Raw genomic sequence first — 14,040 nt, 5'->3', positions numbered from 1 at the left:
GAGGGAATAACTCTCGCTTTGATCGAGTGCGACGTTTGCGACGTGGCTACCAACCAGAACAAGTCCAGGACGCCATGCAATCGCTACTCCACAAACGATGTCGTACCAACCGTGACGCGCGGTTGATGATTCCTGCAATGCAAACGAGAGAACACTGCAAGAACAAGATAAGATACAATCTAAATATTGCGAATGGGTGATTAAGCACAGAGGAATAGTTGCGATTAAAATGGTAGATCTAATCGACCCGGCAAATCAACACACCAACTATTGGGGGCTCTGAATCAATAGTCGCCGACTAATCGAGCGAGGACTAGAGACAAGGTGAATGGCACTTGGCAAAATTCAACTAAACAAAACCCAAATATTTTTGAGGATGTACAAAGCTATTTATAGAGGAAAATAAAGCTAGGGTTAAGTGCTAATTCGTGGAGATGGAGGGAGACACTTCCGAGATAGGCCTTGACGGAGCTTGGGGCTCCTCACCGGGAGACCGCGCAGGCCTCCCTTTGCCGGTTCGGCCGGGGGCCCTGGGTGAGGTTCTAAGCTCCTAGCCTATGGAAAGTTCGCAAGAGTGGAAACACACAAGACACGGGCGACGTATATAGGTTCGGGCCACTGAGAAGCGTAATACCCTACTCCTGTGTTTTGGTGGATCTGTGTATGAAGAAGCTACAAAGTGCGAGCCAGCCCCCGATCGTTCTGGGATCGTTTTTTCCTTTCTTTTTTCAAATCCCCCTTTTCTAAGTGGGCAAGGTCCTCCTTTTATACCTCAAGGGGATACCACATGCACCATCTCTCTCTTTTTTGTGGGGACTTATCCTATTTTATTCATAAACAGACGGAGACTTGTATGGTTGCCGTCCGAATGACCTTCTGATGGGACGGCCCATACCTACCTCCACTTCCGCCGGAAGCAGGCGCGACGTGGGAACATGGCTGTCTGCTGACGACATGACCATTGTCAGACCGGTCACAAATCGGTCATTCTTGTCCACCACGTGTCAGTTTAACAATCTACATGTTCGCCCTTCTTCATACAATATCTTGCCTGTAATGGTTAGGATGAAGCCTAGCATATATCTGACCGGAACCAACGTGCCATCTCCAGGAGCTAACACGCCGGCTCCGGCTAGGGACGAGTGCTTGGAGGCTCTCGTCCTGACGGGATGGGGCGAGGCGTGCGTCAGACCGCCTGTCGCCACCTAACCCACGATCTGATCGGTCTGTGACTGGTCACTGACCGGATAAACGAGCGCGCTGCACTGCGTTACATGCGGCGTGACGCGCTCGTCCAAACCGCAATAAATGTGGTTAGGTGAGCCCCGCTATGCTCACCTACCCCATATACGCGGCGCAAAACCCACAAGGGGTCGGGGCGCCTCGGCCCTCGGGGCCGAGACGGGAGCGGTCCGACCCCTCGGGGAGACAAAGAGAAGGGCGGCCGTATCACCCTCGGGCCCGATCCCCCCCGAGGAGGCTAGGCCACGTGGGTGATCGTTTCTGCCTCAAGTCTCTAAGTCACGATACTCCCGGTCCCATGTCACCGACAGTAGCCCCCGGCGTCATGCCAGGGCGATCGCCCTCCTCGAGGGAAGCGGTCGGGCGTGACGCCACTTCCTAAGGCCTGGTGACAGGTGGGGCCGGTCTAAAAATCGGGACAAGCCGGTTCGTTTTTCCTGGAGATATGGTGATGGCGCTTCGGTCGGCGAGCGTAATTAACGCGCGCACGAGATGTTCCATCTCGACTGCCACAGCCGCATATCCACCTCATGCACCGCAAACGGGCGAATGGGATTAGTGGAAGCGTGGGCGCGAGAAACGAGGGGGCAAGATAGTGGGCGCGAGAAACGAGGAGCCGGACACAGCGTTGGCAAGGGTATAAAGTCGCCGAGGAAGAGATTTGCTTCCTTCCTCTCGCCATTATTCCCCTTGTCTTCGCCGCTTGCGCCCTAACTCCTTGTTTCCTGTGCCCTACCTTCGCCACACGCGCTCGCTCTCAAACATCTCTTCTTCCGGCGTCATGGCACGGGGCTCCGCTCCGCTTGACGGTAGCGTGCTGCCGCCTTCCCGCATCGTGAGCGAGAGACAGGCCGGGCTGCCGCGCCGCTTCATGCCGGAATCTGCCACCGGCCGGGAGATAGTCTCGCTGGGCGAGGGATGCCCGGCGCCACGCTACCCGGGGCGGTCTGTCTTCTTCCTCCCTTTTGCTATGGCAGGGCTGGTTCCGCCATTTTCTTCTTTCTTCATGGATGTTCTGGAATTTTACGATCTCCAGATGGCGCACCTCACCCCCAACGCGGTAATGACATTGGCCATCTTCGCGCACCTGTGCGAGATGTTCATCGGGGTGCGCCCATCCCTTCGGCTGTTCCGGTGGTTCTTCACCGTACAGCCGGTGTCGCCGCCGTCGGTGGTTGGTGGTTGCTACTTCCAGCCGCGGGGGCCGGTGCTGAACCGCTACATTCCCTGCGTCCTCCGCAAGAAGTGGGATGACTGGAAGAGCGACTGGTTCTACACCCCCCTCGCCGACGAAGCGCGCCTCCGACTTCCGAGCCAGCCTCCAGCGCAGGCCTCCAACTGGCGGGCGCCGGTAGATCTGGGAGATGGCTACGACGCCGTCCTCGACCGCCTGGCGGGCCTGCGATCCCAGGGGCTCACAGGGGCCATGGTGTTCGGCGACTATCTTCGTCGCCGGATCGCGCCACTCCAGCGGCGCGCCCGGGGCGCCTGGGAGTACACCGGGTCCGAGGACTGTATGAGGACCCACCAGGGGGTCAGATGGGACTGGGCTCCTGAGGACTTCAAGATAGTGGTCCAACGGGTGCTGAATCTCAGCTCCATGGAGGCATCCCTCATTCCTCAAGGAGTCCTCCCCCTCTGCAGCGATCCAGACCGCGCCTCCATCCTGACCATCATGCAGGCGGTCGGGGCGTCGGAGGAGCGGGCTCCTCGAGGCCACGATGGCGCGGGCGGGAGCCGCAGGGGGGAACAATCTACCCCGGGAGGGGGTCGTGCTTATGGGCCCCGCGACGGGGGCCCGGGGAGCGGCCGCCCTGCCGACGCCCGGGGGAAGAGGAAGCAGGAAGGAACCCCTCCCCCATCTCCTCCCCGAGGGGGCGGGGCGGCGCGTGCCAGCAGCAGGCGCCCGGAGGGGGCCACGCCGACGTCGCAGCCCGAGGGGGAGCGGAAGAAGAAACGGCTCCGCAAGATGGGGGGGACAGAACCATCCCGGGGAAACCTTATTTCCCCTCCAAGGTGGTCGTTTAACCGACCCCCTCGCAGGTTCGTCCCACGCCCATCGTGGCCGTATTCATTCCCTCAACGCGAGTTTTCACTCATCCATCTTGTTTGTCTTCTGGTCTTTCTTCTGTTTCAGCGAGATCCCGTCGCGTCCCTCCCGCCATTCCAAGTCCGGCCAGTCTGAGGCCGAGGACCCGGCGACCACAGAGGCTCGGAGGCGGGAATCTGACCGGCGAGAAGCCGCGGATCGCCTACGGGAAGCCGAGGAGGCCGCCCAGGTGGCCGCCCGAGCTCGCCAAGCTGAAGAAGCCGCTCAGGAGGAGGCCAGACTTCGCCAGGCCGAGGCGGCGACAACTTCTGAGGCAGCTCGCGACGAGGCCGCGGGCGCATCGCTTGGGCCCACTCCCTCGGGCGACGCTCAGGACAAGCCAGGTCCGGGGGACATCCCTGAGTCCGGCACGTCCATCGGCGGGCCGAGCCGCGCGGCATCCTCACCGAGGCGGCTCTTCCCCACGCCTTCCGTTGCTCCACTGAGCGCAGAACCCCTTCTGCAGGCCTTGGCCGTCGCAAACACCACGGTGTTGGACGGGTTAAGTGCCCAGGTGGAGGCCCTGCAAGCAGAGCGGGCGGAGCTTGACGCCGCATGGGCGCGTGTCGAAGAGGGGCGACGCTCGGTGGAGGCCATGGTGGAGGTGGGCCGCAAGGCACACCGCCGGCACGTCACAGAGCTCGAAGCCCGTCGGAAGGTGCTGGGGGAGATCGCCAAGGAGGTGGAGGAGGAGCGGGGGGCTGCCCTCATCGCCATCACCATGATGAACGAGGCGCAGGACACCCTCCGCCTTCAATATGGGAGCTGGGAGGCGGAGCTAGGGAAAAAGCTCGACGCCGCCCGGGGGGTCCTTGACGCTGCCGCTGCCCGAGAACGGCGGGCGGCGGAGACCGAGGTGGCATCCCGGCGGCGCGAAGAAGCCCTTGAGGCCCGTGCCATGGCGCTGGAAGAGCGTGCCTGCGCCGTGGAGAGGGACCTGGCAGACCGCGAGGCCGCCATTGCTATTCGGGAGGTCACGCTGGCGGTGCACGAAGCCGCCTGTGCCGAAGAAGAGTCCGCGCTCCGCCTCCGCGAGGACGCGCTCACCGAGCGGGAGCAAGCTCTCGAGGAGGCCGAGGCCGCGGCGCAACGGCTGGCGGACAACCTATCCCTCCGCGAGGCTGTGCAAGAGGAACAAGCGCGTCGCAATCTGGAAAGTGCCCGCGCCGAGAGGGCCGCACTGAACCAGCGGGCCGCTGAACTCGAGGCGCAGGCAAGGGAGCTGGATGCAAGGGCGCGTAGCGGCGGGGCGGCCACGGGCGACAGCGACTTAGCCGCCCGCCTCGCAGCTACCGAACACACCATCGCGGATCTGCAGGGCGCGCTGGATTCGTCCACCGGGGAGGTCGAGGCCCTTCGCCTGGCAGGCGAGATAGGGCCCAGCATGCTTCGCGACGCCGTGTCCCGTTTAGACCGCGCTGGGCGGCAGGCGGGTCTCTGGGGCGGGCGGACTGTGAAGTACGCCGCCAACCAGGGGGGCCTCGCCCAGCGCCTCTCGGAGATGGCCAGGACTCTCCAGCGGCTCCCCGAGGAGCTCGAGGGGACGATTAAGTCATCCTCGAGGGACCTCGCCCGAGGAGCGGTGGAGCTCGTACTGGCGAGTTACCAGGCCAGGGACCCCGACTTCTCCCCATGGACGGCGCTGGACGAGTTCCCTCCCGGGACCGAGGACGGCGCGCGCGCGCAGGTCCGGGATGCCGCCGACCATATCGTCCACAGCTTCGAGGGTTCGGCCCCTCGGCTCGCGTTCGCCCTCAGCTCCGACGAGGAGGGCGATGACGGCGGTGTGGGCGACAGTGGCGACGAGGCTGGCGACCCGGGTGCATCGGAGTGAGCCCCCAGGCCCCCGCCAATCTTTAAATAGTTTTTTCTTTTCTTCTTCCGAGGCCTTCGGGCCCCCTTCTTGTATAGACTAATTTAATCTGCAATCAAATAAAGAGGAAATTTTTTGTGTCAATTATATTTGTTGTGTGTATGAGACGAGGATGTCTGTGCCGCGGTCCTTTTGTGTCTTGACTTGAACAAGGGCTCGTGCCCAGGTCCTAGTCCTCAAATGGCTCGGGTCGGGGCTAGTGCCTGGGGAGATCCACATGTCGAGACTGGCCAGGCCGGGAGCGTGGTGACCGAGGGTTATGGGTGACCCGATTGTGGGTTTTTGCCGATTCCCCCCCGGAGTTCACCACGCCCCGGGGCACGGCTCGGTTCTGGGCCCCGTTTGGCGATTTTAGCCGACCCGAGCCCCCGAGGGCAGGATTGAGCACGAGTGACCTATTTCAAGTCAAGATTCTTCAAAAGGAAATAACAGAACAGATACAGCCTTTAAGAAATCGAAAAATGCTTTTATTGAGATACAGATATAAGAGAAATAAGAATATGCATGTGTGGTAGCCCCCGGCCAACCCTGCACGCCCGAGGGGGGTGCGAGGTTGGCCCGAGCCCGAAACCTGACACCCGATCCCCCTTAGGGGTAGAAGCGACGAAGGTGTTCGATGTTCCACGGGTTAGGCAGCTCTGTGCCGTCGCTCGTGGCCAGCCGAACGGAGCCCGGCCGGGGGACACCGATCACTCGATACGGACCCTCCCACATTGGTGAGAGCTTGCTCAATCCAGCACGCGTTTGGACGCGGCGTAGGACGAGGTCGTCGACGCAGAGTGATCGAGCCCGGACGTGGCGCTGATGGTAGCGCCGCAGGCTCTGCTGGTAGCGCGCGGCTCGGAGGGCCGCGCGCCGCCTTCGCTCCTCCAGGTAGTCGAGGTCATCTCTGCGAAGCTGATCTTAATCAGCCTCACAGTACATGGTGGCCCGAGGGGACCTCAGGGTGAGCTCGGATGGGAGAACCGCTTCCGCGCCATAGACGAGGAAGAAAGGCGTTTCCCCGGTTGCTCGGCTTGGTGTGGTTCGGTTCGCCCAGAGCACCGCTGGCAACTCCTCGATCCACGAATCGCCGTGCTTCTTGAGGATGTTGAAGGTCTTGGTTTTAAGGCCTCTGAGGATTTCCGCATTGGCGCGCTCCACTTGGCCGTTGCTTCTGGGGTGGGCAGGTGAGGCGAAGCAGAGCTTGATGCCCATGTCTTCGCAGTAATCGCCGAAAAGTTCACTAGTGAATTGGGTGCCGTTATCCGTAATAATACGGTTAGGCACTCCAAACCGGGCTGTGATGCCCTTAATGAATTTAAGTGCGGAGTGCTTATCGATCTTGACGACCGGATAAGCCTCGGGCCACTTAGTGAACTTGTCGATTGCGACATACAGATACTCAAACCCGCCCGGGGCCCGCCTAAACGGTCCCAGGATATCGAGCCCCCAGACAGCAAATGGCCATGAAAGTGGTATGATCTGCAGGGTCTGGGCCGGCTGATGGATTTGCTTGGCGTGGAATTGACACGCTCTGCATCGCCGGACCAGGTCAACCGCATCATTGAGAGCTGTCGGCCAATAGAAACCTTGTCGAAAGGCTTTGCCAACCAAGGTGCGCGAGGCGGAGTGGGCTCCGCATTCGCCTTCATGGATATCGGCAAGAAGCTCGACGCCTTGTTCCCGAGGAATGCACTTCAGGAGGATTCCGTTAGCCGCGCGCCGATAGAGGGTCCCTTCTACCAGCACGTAGCGTTTGGAGATGCGCTGGACGCGTTCACTCCCTTCGCGGTCCTCGGGTAGAGTCTTATCTGTGAGGTATGCTTAGATCTCAGCGATCCAAGCAATCAATCTAAGGGAGCTGGGAGCGCTCCCCTCGGGTCCCGAGGCCTGGACTCCGACGGGCATCGGGGGCCTGTCAGGCGCGTCCGTCTCCCCTAAGGGGTCGGGTCGCGCCGACGGCTGGGCAAGCCTTTCTTCAAAGGCGCCCGGTGGGGTCTGGGCTCGCGAGGAAGCGAGCCGTGAGAGTTCGTCGGCAACCGTGTTATCCCGTCTGGGCACGTGCCGAAGCTCTATCCCGTCAAAATGGCGCTCCATACGCCGTACTTGGCACACGTAAGCGTCCATCTGCGGGTCAGAGCACCGGTACTCCTTACAAACCTGGTTAACGACCAGCTGGGAGTCGCCTAACACCAGGAGGCGGCGGATCCCCAGTCCAGCTGCCACCCTGAGTCCCGCAAGGAGTCCCTCGTACTCTGCCATATTATTGGTCGCCCGAAAGTCAAGGCGAACCAAATATCTGAGGACGTCTCCGCTCGGCGAGGTCAACGTGACCCCCGCACCGGCGCCCTGAAGAGACAGGGAGCCGTCGAACTGCATCACCCAGTGGGCGGTGTGAGGCAGCTGCGAGGGGCCCGAGCTGGCCTCGGGGACTGAGACGGGCTCGGGAGCTGGGGTCCACTCTGCCACAAAATCGGCGAGGGCCTGGCTCTTGATAGCGTGGCGTGGTTCAAAGTGCAAATCAAACTCAGAAAGTTCGATTGCCCATTTCACCACCCGTCCAGTACCCTCTCGATTATGCAAGATTTGGCCGAGGGGGTAAGACGTAACCACCGTGACCCGATGCGCTTGGAAATAATGGCGCAGTTTCCTCGAAGCCATCAGAATAGCGTAAAGCATCTTCTGGGCCTGAGGGTATCGGGTCTTGGCGTCCCGGAGGGCCTCACTAACAAAGTAGATGGGCCGCTGCACCTTTCGGTGGGGCCGATCCTCTTCGCTAGGGGCCACATCCCTGGGGCGCTCTTTGTCCAAGCGGCCTCGCGGGGTGCACTTGTCTTCTGTGCCGACGACCTCGGGGTCGGAGGACGACAGGGGCGGCCTTCCCACAGTGGCCTCGGGGCCGTCCTGGGGGTCGGGGGCTCCTGGCGTCGTCGGACAAGCGGGCAAAGGGCCAACTCCGGTCGTCAGGGGCCTTAGGCCACCGTTCGGCTCGGGGGCCTCTTCTCCCTGCTCTCTCCCGGGTCGAGTCGGCACAGGGTTAGCCTCGGGGTTAGAGGGCGATAGGTGCGGCCTTCCCGCAGTGGCCCTCGGGCCATCCTGGGGGTCGGGGGCACCTGGCACCGTCTGACAAGCGGGCAGAGGGCCTGCTCCGGTCGTCGGGGGCCTTGGGCCACCGTTCGGCTCGGGGGCCTCTCCTCGCTGCTCTCTCCCGGGCCAAGCCAGCACAGGGTGGGGGTGCGCGGAATGAGGATTGTCCTCATCGCGCTCCACAACCAACGCCGCACTAACCACTTGCGGGGTCGCCGCTAAGTAGAGTAGCAAGGATTCATTTGGCTCTGGGGCGACCAGAACTGGGGGAGAGCTGAGATACGCCTTCAACTGAGTGAGGGCACGTTCAGCTTCCTCTGTCCAAGTAAACGGCCCGGAGCTTTTGAGAAGCTTAAATAAGGGTAGCGCCTTCTCTCCCAGCCTTGATATGAACCGACTTAGGGCGGCCATGCAACCGGTGACGCATTGCACATCCCTAAGCTTGCTGGGGGGGCGCATCCGCTCTATAGCTCGTATCTTCTCGGGGTTGGCCTCGATGCCTCGGGCAGAGACCAAAAACCCGAGAAGCTTGCCCGCAGGTACACCGAACACGCACTTATCGGGGTTCAGTTTTATGCGGGCGGAGCGGAGACTCTCAAAAGTTTCCGCTAGATCCGAGAGTAAGGTCTCTTGGTTGTGCGTCTTTACAACCAAGTCATCGACATAAGCCTCAACATTACGTCCTATTTGGCTACCCAAAGAAATTCGAGTAGTACGTTGAAAAGTAGGACCTGCATTCTTTAACCCGAAGGGCATTGTCGTATAACAATAAGTTCCTATGGGGGTAATGAATGCAGTTTTTTCCTCATCCTCCCTAGCCATGCGAATCTGATGGTAACCAGAGTATGCATCTAGAAAACACAAAAGGTCGCACCCCGCTGTGGAGTCGACAATCTGATCTATGCGAGGCAGGGGGTAAGGGTCCTTAGGACATGCCTTGTTAAGGTCGGTGTAGTCGATGCACATCCGAAGCTTGCCGTTCGCCTTGGGAACAACCACCGGGTTCGCCAACCACTCCGGATGGATGACCTCGCGGATGAATCCGGCCTCCAGAAGTCGCGCCACCTCCTCGCGGATGAAGGCTTGACGTTCCGGGGCCTGCCGCCGTACTTTCTGCCGGACCGGCCTTGCGCCCGACCGCACGGCGAGACGGTGCTCAATCATCTCCCTGGGGACCCCGGGCATATCCGCCGGTCTCCATGCGAAGACGTCAGCGTTTGCCCGCAGGAAAGAGACGAGCGCGTCTTCCTATTTGCCATCCAGAAGACCACCGATCCGTGTGGTCTTGGACGGGCCGTCGCCCAGGGCAACCTCCTTGACCGGGACCTCGTCGCATGTGACTATCCGCTGCCTCGGGGCGGCGGGGGCGGAGGTGCCAAGCCTCTCGTCGCCTCCCTCGGGCTTGGACGCGGCGGTGAGGTGGTCCGTGCGCTGCTCCATACAAGCAAGCGCGACTTTAAGGTCGCCATGGACAGAGATGGGGCCACCGGGGCCCGGCATCTTCATCTGGAGGTAGGCGTAGTGGACCGCCGCCATGAACTTCACCAACGCGGGCCTCCCTAAGACCGCGTTGTAGGGCAGACTGAGGTCCGCCACATCAAAGTTCACCCGCTCCGTGCGGAAGTTGGCGGATCCACCGAAGGTGACCGGGAGGTTGATATGACCTAGCGGCCAAGTGTGCCCCGGCGTCACACCGATAATCGGCTGGGACGGCCGGAGCACCATCCCCGGGGCCTTGATGGCGTCAAAGGCTGCGGGGGAAAGGATGTTGAGGGCTGCTCCTCCATCAATGAGGACACGCCCCAGCTTCACGTTGCAAACAGTGGGGGAAACCACCATTGCGATCTGTCCTCCCCGGGCAACGCACGGTGGGTGGTCGGTCTGGTCGAAGGTGAGGGCAACCTCCGACCACCGCGCCCGGCGCGTCGCCTCATGAGTAGGGGCCGCGGCCAGAAGCTCTCGCTTCATGGCCTTGAGGCTCCGGCGAGAAACGTGAGCACACGCTCCCCCATCGACAGTGGCAATGGTGGCCCCAGGCTCTTGGAAACCTAGGTCATCATCGCCGTCATCGATGTCCTCGGCGGGGGCCTTCTGCTTAGCCTCACTTCGCCGATTGCCGGAAGGAACCGCCGGGGACTTGCCCTCTCGGCGCTCCTGCCTTCTCTCCTCCTCCCACTTCCTCGTCCGCTCAGCCAAACTTTTGACTGCGCGGCAGTCCGCGAGGTCGTGAAGGGAGGTGTTGTGGACGATGCACCACTTGCCGGTTGGGCGCTCCCTACTGGGAGCGCCGGCCTCCTTTTTGTCGCTCGCAGGCCTCCCCTTTCGGGTGGCCCGCGAAGCGCCCTCGACGGCGAGGACATGACCCTCGTCGTCGGAATGGGCTGACCTCTTCTTCCTCCTCCTGTCACGCCGCCCTGTCCGAGCATCAGATCCGGGGGCGGCCGAAGCTGCCACACCGGAACCGGAGGGGTTCCAGGTCCATGCCTCTTCCTTACGAGCCACTCGGTCCGCGAGCTGAAAAAGCTCCGCGGTAGTCTGGGGCTCTTTGGAGGCGATCTTTTCAAGCATGCGGTTGTGCCGCACACCCCCCCCTGAACGCGTAGATCACCGCGTGTGCAGGGATGCATGGTATGGTGTTGCGGACTTGACAGAACCGCTGAATGTATGAGCGAAGTGACTCATCATCCCTTCGCTGGACTGCATGTAAGTCCGCTTCTTCACCTGGGCGCGGATATGTGCCTTGAAAGTTCATGGTGAACTGTTGGCACAAATCCTCCCAAGAGTGGACGGACGCGGGTGGCAAGTTCATTAGCCAACCCCGTGCCTGTCCCTTCAGGGCCATGGGAAAGAAATTCGCCATGACCCTGTCGTCACCCCCGGCGGCCTCGATCCCGGTCGTGTAGACCTGGAGAAACTCGGCGGGGTTGACGCTCCCGTCATATTTTTCGGCGATGGTGGGCTGGAACCTTGGGGGCCAACGGACGTTCCGAAGGCTCGCCACAAAGGCTCTACAGCCGACACCACCAACCGGGGGCACGGAGGGCTGATCCCCGCGTCCGTGTTGATGTGACACTCCGGACGAGGAGGCGCCCTCCGTTGCGTGGGCAGCACGTCGGCCATTACGCCGGCGCTCGATACTGATGCGGGCATCCGGCCCCCCACGCAGATCTTCCTGGGTCGGAGGCGTTGACGAAGGAGTGGCGGCCGAATGGCGAGCAACCGCCGCCGCTCGCCGCGCCCTCCGCCTTGACGACACGGAGCCGGTGGTAGCAGCGCCAGAGGTCTTGGTGGCGGAGGACCGCCCACCAGCACCTAGGCGCTGCCGTGCCGTCATGACCAAGTTGGCCACGTCGTCCAGCCAACGTTGGGCTGGAGACTCCGGGTCAGGGACAATGGGCGGGTGACGTAGGAGCGCGCCCGCAGCTTGGAGCGCGCCCTAGGGCGTGCTGCCGTCGCCGTAGACGAGGAGGCGACGCTCCCCATCTCGCCGCCCTTCCCCATCACCCGTGGATGTCGAAGTCGCGGATCCTTCGACCCTCTCGAGCGCCTCCTCCCGCCTAGGACTTTGGCGTGGAGGGGGCGGTGGAGTACGAGCTCGACGGCGTGGGTTCGGCTCCCCTTCGTCACCGCTAACACTCGGAGAGAGGTTGTGCGCCTTTGCTTGTTCAGCCATTGGGCTGAACAGGAAAAGCTTGGCGCACACGAAAGAGTGCGAGAGCTTAGAAGAACACACGCAGAACCCCCTACCTGGCACTCCAGATGACGGAGCTTGGGGCTCCTCACCGGGAGACCGCGCAGGCCTCCCTTTGCCGGTTCGGCCGGGGGCCCTGGGTGAGGTTCTAAGCTCCTAGCCTGTGGAAAGTTCGCAAGAGTGGAAACACACAAGACACGGGCGACGTATACAGGTTCGGGCCGCTGAGAAGCGTAATACCCTACTCCTGTGTTTTGGTGGATCTGTGTATGAAGAAGCTACAAAGTGCGAGCCAGCCCCCGATCGTTCTGGGATCGTTTTTTCCTTTCTTTTTTCAAATCCCCCTTTTCTAAGTGGGCAAGGTCCTCCTTTTATACCTCAAGGGGATACCACATGCACCATCTCTCTCTTTTTTGTGGGGACTTATCCTATTTTATTCATAAACAGACGGAGACTTGTATGGTTGCCGTCCGAATGACCTTCTGATGGGACGGCCCATACCTACCTCCACTTCCGCCGGAAGCAGGCGCGACGTGGGAACATGGCTGTCTGCTGACGACATGACCATTGTCAGACCGGTCACAAATCGGTCATTCTTGTCCACCACGTGTCAGTTTAACAATCTACATGTTCGCCCTTCTTCATACAATATCTTGCCTGTAATGGTTAGGATGAAGCCTGGCATATATCTGACCGGAACCAACGTGCCATCTCCAGGAGCTAACACGCCGGCTCCGGCTAGGGACGAGTGCTTGGAGGCTCTCGTCCTGACGGGATGGGGCGAGGCGTGCGTCAGACCGCCTGTCGCCACCTAACCCACGATCTGATCGGTCTGTGACTGGTCACTGACCGGATAAACGAGCGCGCTGCACTGCGTTACATGCGGCGTGACGCGCTCGTCCAAACCGCAATAAATGTGGTTAGGTGAGCCCCGCTATGCTCACCTACCCCATATACGCGGCGCAAAACCCACAAGGGGTCGGGGCGCCTCGGCCCTCGGGGCCGAGACGGGAGCGGTCCGACCCCTCGAGGAGACAAAGAGAAGGGCGGCCGTATCACCCTCGGGCCCGATCCCCCCCGAGGGGGCTAGGCCACGTGGGTGATCGTTTCTGCCTCAAGTCTCTAAGTCACGATACTCCCGGTCCCATGTCACCGACAGGCCTAGTCTATTACAAGGCCCAAGGCCCAAGTTCGGTTTCAGTAACAGTACTGTCTTATTTTGGCGATTCCCGTTGACTCAAGATGAATTTGGACACGAGACCGGATGCGTTTGAAAGGTAGCAAGATAAGCTTTCCACGAAGTTCAAGATCACCCAAATCGGAGTTGGCATGAAGGCGCTAGGTCCGTTTGAAGTCAGTGCTGTCTCCGGAGACCGAATTAGACTTGGACTTGAAATTATCATTGGAGCGTGTGAAGTTATGAGCGTATCCGACAAAGTGATGTCCTCATCACTGTGTTGTTCTTCCGATTCATCATGTATCTTACAAACTCCTATCTTCTAATTCATCATGTATCTTACAAACTCCTAGCTGTTCATCTCCCTACTGGCTACTGCTCGCTTCCTCAATTCAATAGTTTGAGCAACTAATGAATCTGCTACTGTCGGGAGTGAATTCTAGTCCCTCGAAGGGATATTCCGTTGTATACCTTTTTCTTCTAAATTCGATGCAAATAGTTGTGAAAAATTCTGAAAAAAAAATGACAATGTAGAGTATAATGGTACCTACTAGTCCATCAAAATTCATGTTCAAATTCGATCTACACATCGAGAAAAAAAAAAGACAAATTTAGATATAAACAGTACGCTACTATTCATACGCTGAATTTGTCTTTTTTATATCTCAACGTGTGAGTTGAGTTTGGACTTAAGATTTTGTGGAGTTGTATATATGTGTTGTATGAATGTTGTCAAATTTTTCCAGAATTTTTCATAACCGTTTAGATGGTTTTTGAGCAAACGAGGGAACATCCCCTCGAGGGATTAGAATAGTTTCCCGCTACTGTTCCTTAGAATAATTGGATTGCTCCCCTCTGCATACAAGTTCAATTCCAGGACTCTTCCTTATTCGTAGCCT

The 14,040-nt window shown here is 59.9% G+C and overlaps 1 protein-coding gene across 1 annotated transcript; it reads left to right on the top strand.

Annotated features, from left to right (window-relative positions):
* The first annotated feature begins 97 nt into the window (after nt 1-97).
* On the top strand, nt 98-5,165 carry LOC136351608 (uncharacterized). The gene is made up of 2 exons (XM_066303796.1): nt 98-102; nt 3,818-5,165. Exons 1-2 carry the CDS (start codon nt 98-100, stop codon nt 5,163-5,165), a joined length of 1,353 nt encoding a protein of 450 aa, XP_066159893.1.
* Nucleotides 5,166-14,040: the final 8,875 nt, after the last annotated feature.

Source organism: Oryza sativa, chromosome 8 (assembly GCF_034140825.1).
Source record: "Oryza sativa Japonica Group chromosome 8, ASM3414082v1".
In the NCBI taxonomy this organism is placed as follows: Eukaryota; Viridiplantae; Streptophyta; class Magnoliopsida; order Poales; family Poaceae; genus Oryza; species Oryza sativa.
The sequence above is the reverse complement of the archived record's forward strand: the minus strand, read 5'-3'. Positions and strand labels throughout refer to the sequence as shown.